Genomic DNA, 6,310 nt, shown 5'->3' on the forward strand with positions numbered 1-6,310 from the left:
AGTGAAGCAACTTTGTGGGTATGCTCTGACCTTCTGTCACACTTCTCAAAGACAAAAATCAGTCTTCCATCATCCAGAAGATGAAAGAAAGGGACTACAGTTTGGAGTAAGGTGGCTCACGGGCTGATTCTCTGGAACCCTAAACCTGCTGGTCTTTCACTGATGGGTCTTCTTCCAGTAAGAAAAGTTTCTTTCTTCAGCATATTGGGTACTACCTGGCTGAAGCTTAGTACCTGTTATATTTTAGGTAGTCCACTCACGGAAGACTGTAACCACCCATCTGACATTCTTCTTCACTTTCTCTAGAGAAATCAGCTTGCAGCTCAATTAAGGAGACTAACCCCTCTCCCTGAAGAGGCCAGCTGAGGACAGCTGATCCTCTCCCACCTCTGACAGTGGCTGAAGCCAGCCAACCAGGAGCTCCTCTTCCTTTAAGAGGAGGAACACGTACTTATAATCAAGCGCCAGGACTGTGGGTATTAGCTGGCTTAAACGGTTTAGTGGGCTAAGGCAGAAGGTGCTATTGAATTAGGGCATCTCTACTCCACAGCATTTAATATATTAACATCCTTTAGGGTACCGGATTGGGAGGCTCGGCACAAGGATTTCCTTTCTCTGATGCCGGTTGCAAGTCTGCACAATTCTTCCTTTGATGGCTCAAGTGATTAGGTGTTAACAAGAGGAACCTAGGCACTTAACACCAGGGAGTTTTAGCAGCAGGCTCACACCCCTCTCCCTCTCCTTGCTCAGCTTAGAGATTTTTGTCATTCCTCACTAAAGTTAGCAGCAGGTACTTAAAGCAATTAGACATTATCACCTCTCTGGTCTTTATTACTTCCTAGCTTTGTATCACCTGCTTTGTACACAATAAAAAAGCTGAATTAACAGGACTGGTGCAGACTACTCTGCTTCCCTTCTTTATCCTGTATGAAAACACTGGGTCGTGGAGCCACATGGGCAGGCTGTGAGCTGCAGTGCTTTAGACCATTATTGCCAATTGTCATGGTATTTTACAAGGGGAAAAACCACAGGTAGTAAAAGAACAGACATAGGAAAATCATAGCAAAGATGATGTAGGGAATATGGGTTGACCATAGGGACATAAAGGCTGGAAGGATTTCACAAATCCAGCAGAATAGCTTGCAGCTGTGCCTATGCTGGGACTTATGGACCTGCAAGCTCCACAAGCAGCCTAGGGACACAGGCATGATGTGCTGCTCCTGTGAAAATAAAGCCCCATGTCTACTTAGCAGCTCTTGCTTGCCTGGGAATAACTGTTGTAAACTCATCATCTAGGGATTGCAATAAATCCCCGTGCACTCTGTGGTTGGTGTTCAAAAAGAGGCTTTCCCCTGTTTGGCCAGCCAGGTTAAAGCTTGCCCTTTTTCTTCTCTCTCTACCTCAATTCTCCATCAACCCTTAGCTTTAGCAGAGGCCCTCAGAGAACGATATATTTTCCTCCTATCAACACACACCACCCCACAACCCCCTAGTATTTCTAAGCTTCACTTTGTCTTTCCCAAGAGGGAAGGGACAAGAGCTTTGAGCTCTTAAATCCTGCTGTCGGTTCTTGCCTGAAAGAGGTAAGCAAGGAAACGGATGGAAAGCTGAAGAAAGGAGCCTATCCCTCGTCAGCATTCACCTGTAATGGATGCAAAATGTGGAGTTAAACACCAAAACTACACCCGAGAACAGAAACGAATGGGGTACTTACACAGTTTCATCATTCTTGAACTCCAGCTCCCCGTAAGTGTCTTCAAAGTCTTCTCCGCCTCCTTTTGCTGTCCCCTCTACTGTCCTAAATGGCACTATGACTGTGCCCCGAGCACCTGATGTCCTTAGGACTTTGACTTCCATCACACCAATGCTCTCACTGACATGTATCACATCGCACTCGAATGTGAAGATGCCAGCATGGTCATCATCCAGTATAGTCACTGTGGCCACACAAGGAGAAGCCAGTATAGCCTTTGGGTAGGGGGAGTTACCCAGCTCGGGAGGTTCCTCGCTTTCCACCACACGGAGGTTACTGAGCCGCACAAAGAAATGCTCGTCTTCCTCAAAGATGTCGTCATCAATAATTCCCACTGAGAATTCCTTCTGGGTCTCCCCTGATTTCAAGACAACAGTCCCCTCTGTGAACTCATAGTCAGCACCGGCATTGGCAGAGCCATCCTCTGTTTTATAGTCCACGTAGATGGTCTTGGACATGTCCCCTCCTTTCCGCACCACCGTCAGGAGAACGGCACCACAGTTCTCAAGACACTGGTAGGAGCACGGGTCAAAATAAACTTTGGAGATGAATTCCTCGGGTTCATCTGGCCGCACCTCATGCAAGCTGGTGCTCTTCTTAGCTTGCTCAGCTGCATGCTTCTTCAGAATATTGCCAGCTCCCGTCATCATTCGCGTGGCTTGAATGCGATAAAAGGCTCTGCTCTTTTGCTGATGAGACAAGGCATAGTAGTTAGCCATCTCTACCAGCTGGTCCAAGTCCTTTTCTGGGTGCTTTTGCTTCAGGTCCTTAAGGATCCGGATCATCTCTTTGCGAGATTCGTCCACCTCCTTCCCCTCTACAGTCACTAGGTTTCCATCTAGAAAGTGGGAGTTCATCATCTTGCCATCCATCTCAATTCCCTTAGGGTGATCACCTTCTGATTCTATGATAATGCCCCTGTGCTTGTCAGTACGGTACTTTTTGTGCATATACTTATAGAAAAGCAGACGTCTATCTGCTATCCAAGCCAGGAGGACGCAAAGTGGGAAGAAGAAAAGTGTGAGCAGACCTTCCCACACTTGAACGACACCCGGAGAGAAGACAGCAAGGATCATGTACAACCAGATGTAAGCGAAGATGCTCCACGCAGCTGTGACAAAGAAAACCCTCAGGTGTTTTATCTTTCTGGTTTCCCCATCAGGGATCACATAGACACAGATGGCAATGATGATAAACATATTGAAAGCAGCGCTGCCAACAATTGTAGATGGCCCCAGGTCTCCAGCTACGAATCCGTGCCCACACACTTCTATCAGAGACAGAAGGATCTCAGGAGCAGAGGAGCCCAGAGCCATGAGGGTCAGGTTGGAAACAGTTTCATTCCAAATCCGAATGGTGGTGGTCGTGGTCTCTCCATTGGGTTTCTTAATCGTGATTTCTTTCTCTTGTGACGTAATGACCTCTATAGATGCCATGAAACGATCTGCAATGATGGAGACTCCAAGGAACATGTAGATCAGTGCTACAAAGTATACGATAACACGGGCAATTTTGTCCCCAAGGGATGGGTTTTCTGGGTACCATATTGGCAGGATAACACCTTCCTTGCAGTCAAAAGATCCTGAACACGAGCTGTTTTGTACTGAACTGGGTGAGTCTCCCGTCAGGCCAGCATCCACCTGCAAACCATGCAAAAACAGCACAAAAGTAACCAGCCCAAAATGGAGGAAGGCTGAGGTGACAGGCTGCAAGCTTAACCACGCCATACACAAGATGCAACTTCCACTGTGTAGATCCAAAAAGGCCAAGAACCTGAAACAAACAAAACAGAGAGGGGGGAAGGAAGCATGAGAGAAAAGGAAGATGCAACATTTACCCAAACGCACTTCAGTATCTCACCACTGAAGAGCACCGGTAGAGATGCATGGCTTGTCTCTCTGTCACTTTGAAGAAGGTATTTAGCAGGGACTCTAACAAACTGCAGCATTTACGTGCCTAGCAGATGAAGATCAATTGCTAGAAAAGTAACTCGCAGGAAAAGTGTATATATATGTATAGTAGCCCACTCTTGACCTCCAACATGTGTTATAGGAGTACTGAGTGCTCTGCTGCTGCTCACCAGATGATGCCAGGGTGTCCCCCAGCAAGCAGCACTTCAGCTCAGCACAAGAAATCAAACCTAAAGGCTCCTCTGTCTCACCACTCAGCAGATAAGACAAGACAAGGAATCACCAGCAATATAAGAAGCACCATTTAAGGCCAGTGAGAAATCTACCCATGAAGTCCATTTGTAGGACGCAATTTAGCTATGAATTATGGAGTACTTTAGTGGCCAAACCACCCCCACAGCCAGACCGTCCCAACAAGCTGCAGAATCTCCAGAAGGATCCTAGGGCTCCCCTAAGTTTCTGAGGCACAGGGCCTCCATGTTAGAAGGTAAAGATGTGGGTCCAGAAGTAGGGCAGAGGACTCTTGCTCAGCAAAGTGCCAAAGGCCATTTTTCATTTGCCTTTCCATTGTGATCTGGAGGATCACATTTTACATCAATAATCCTGTTTTTAAAGGGTCACAGACACCTACAAAACCACCACAGTTAGAAAAGGCTGTGCTCAAGAACTCAGACGATACAGCAAAATGCTTGTACCAAATATTCCATCTGCATCCCTAAAAAATTGATATATTTTCAAATACCCTCTAAAATGAAAGTAGTCTTTAACCTAAAATACCATGCAAAAGCAAAGGAGATGATCAATTTATCACATAGATTTGGCATATCGTTGCCCAATAATGCATTCTATTACTTATAGACTACATTGCTGTAGGGCCTGCACCACTTAAAATTGGATTCTGAACCCCCTTCACATTGTCATGGATCACGCTGCTCTCCTCCCTTTATAACAGGCCTCTAGAAGAATGTGGTCTCAGGCTTAGCTGACAAATCACATTTGTGAGTCCAGACACAGCCAAGTATCTCACAGGAAACATCAAAGTTAATAGCAGCATTATCTACAGCACTTGGAAGGTTCAAGAGCCTTAACTCCCACTAACTTCCATTGAGGTTGGTACTGCCAGATCAGTAGGGCTGGGATTCATTTCCCCTCCTGTAACTATCTAAATCTCGGGCACTAAGTCAAATGAAGTCACTTAGGCTCCCTTTGAGGCCAGAGGAAAGAGACAGCTGCTTCCAGGATACAATCCTTCCTGTCCTACCCTGTCCTGACCCAAAAGATGTATTTAAGTCACATATCTCTAGAAGAGATTTTGTCCCTTCCCACCTCTCTCTGTGATCTCAAGAGGGTGCCCGGTCAGCAGTTCAAAGAGATGAACTGGCCACCAAACATCTGAGGAGGTTCCCCCCCCTCTCCTTTGCACTGTAAATATTTCAGGCAACATTTTAATGTCATCAGCATTAACAAATGCATCTTAAATGGCTACTTTATCATCATGTTGTGTCACTCGCCTCTCCCCAAAAGCGGGTGCAATCTCACCAATATCAACGAAATCCTTTTCAACGTTTAGATAAAAATCTATAAAGACAAGCAAAACAGGCAAGAAAGCGTGAACAAGGACTGCAAATGAACGAAACCACTCCTGACAAAGCACAGCAGAGGGGAGAGAATTGATTATGCAGTATCAGGATCACAAATCCATATCTGACACCCTTGATATGAAAAAACAATCACACTTCTTCATGCTACCTGAACTAACTCAGAAGAGCGAGATTCTCCCACGTCACCCTACTTACCTTCTCTCTCCATCTGCCTGTCTCCCCCAGTCCTGGTGCCTGACAGAGCCCTTGGGGACCAGAGGGACCTCAGCCCCAGGGAGGGTCGTTAGCCAGCCCCAGCCCTCACCCCAGCCTTGAAATCTTGTTAAAACGCCCCATTGCCTTGACAGGGAGGCCTCAGCTACCCAGTACACACAACTTGCATTCACTGTGACACTCCCATTTCATCTTCCCTCCGTTCCACACAGTGTTTTATCAAATTTCTGGCTTCAGGATGTTGGGAAATCCCTGAGAAAGAACGTGTGCAGAGTGACTATGAGCAGCAAGCCCAAGACCCCTGGGCTGCACGGTAGATGTGTGCACATGCACAGTAAAGACGACACATTCCAGGTGCCTCTGACTCAAGGTGCACGCAGAGAGCAACTGCACAAGCACAGCAGCTCCAAAACCTCCCTGGGCACATCAGATCATCCCTTTCTGTACTGCAGTTGCTGGCAGGTATCCACCAACCTCTTGACACTTCCAGCTCCAAGCTCCTACTTAACTGCACAGCAGCCAGTAGGTGCTGTGTCTTCCAAGATCAGCCATGTAGAAACGCTGACAGAAAGACAGGACTAATTTCACAAACATCAACATGACTCAAGCACCTAAATTTGGTTTAAAAAATGACTTATGAGTCTAAGTGTCACTTAAATTCAGATCCTTGTCTAGGAATAGTACAATGACTAAACTGCCCTCTGAAATAAATCACGGCTACCATCATCTTCCCCCTCTGTGAGACAACGGCCTTTTGTAATTAACACTGTCTACTTTCTGCAGTGCCATCATGGTTTCTATTAGTAGCCATTCCTCAACACACTCCAGGACCT

At 46.4% G+C, this 6,310-nt stretch overlaps 1 protein-coding gene across 1 annotated transcript; it reads right to left on the reverse strand.

Annotated features, from left to right (window-relative positions):
- Window positions 1-1,696: 1,696 nt before the first annotated feature.
- On the reverse strand, window positions 1,697-3,480 carry LOC103771407 (sodium/calcium exchanger 3). The gene has a single exon (XM_008938703.1). The coding sequence runs from the start codon at window positions 3,478-3,480 to the stop codon at window positions 1,711-1,713; it is 1,770 nt and encodes a 589-aa protein (XP_008936951.1). The 3' UTR covers window positions 1,697-1,710.
- Window positions 3,481-6,310: the final 2,830 nt, after the last annotated feature.

This window comes from Merops nubicus, unplaced genomic scaffold (assembly GCF_000691845.1).
Source record: "Merops nubicus isolate BGI_N331 unplaced genomic scaffold, ASM69184v1 scaffold8494, whole genome shotgun sequence".
Classification (NCBI taxonomy): Eukaryota; Metazoa; Chordata; class Aves; order Coraciiformes; family Meropidae; genus Merops; species Merops nubicus.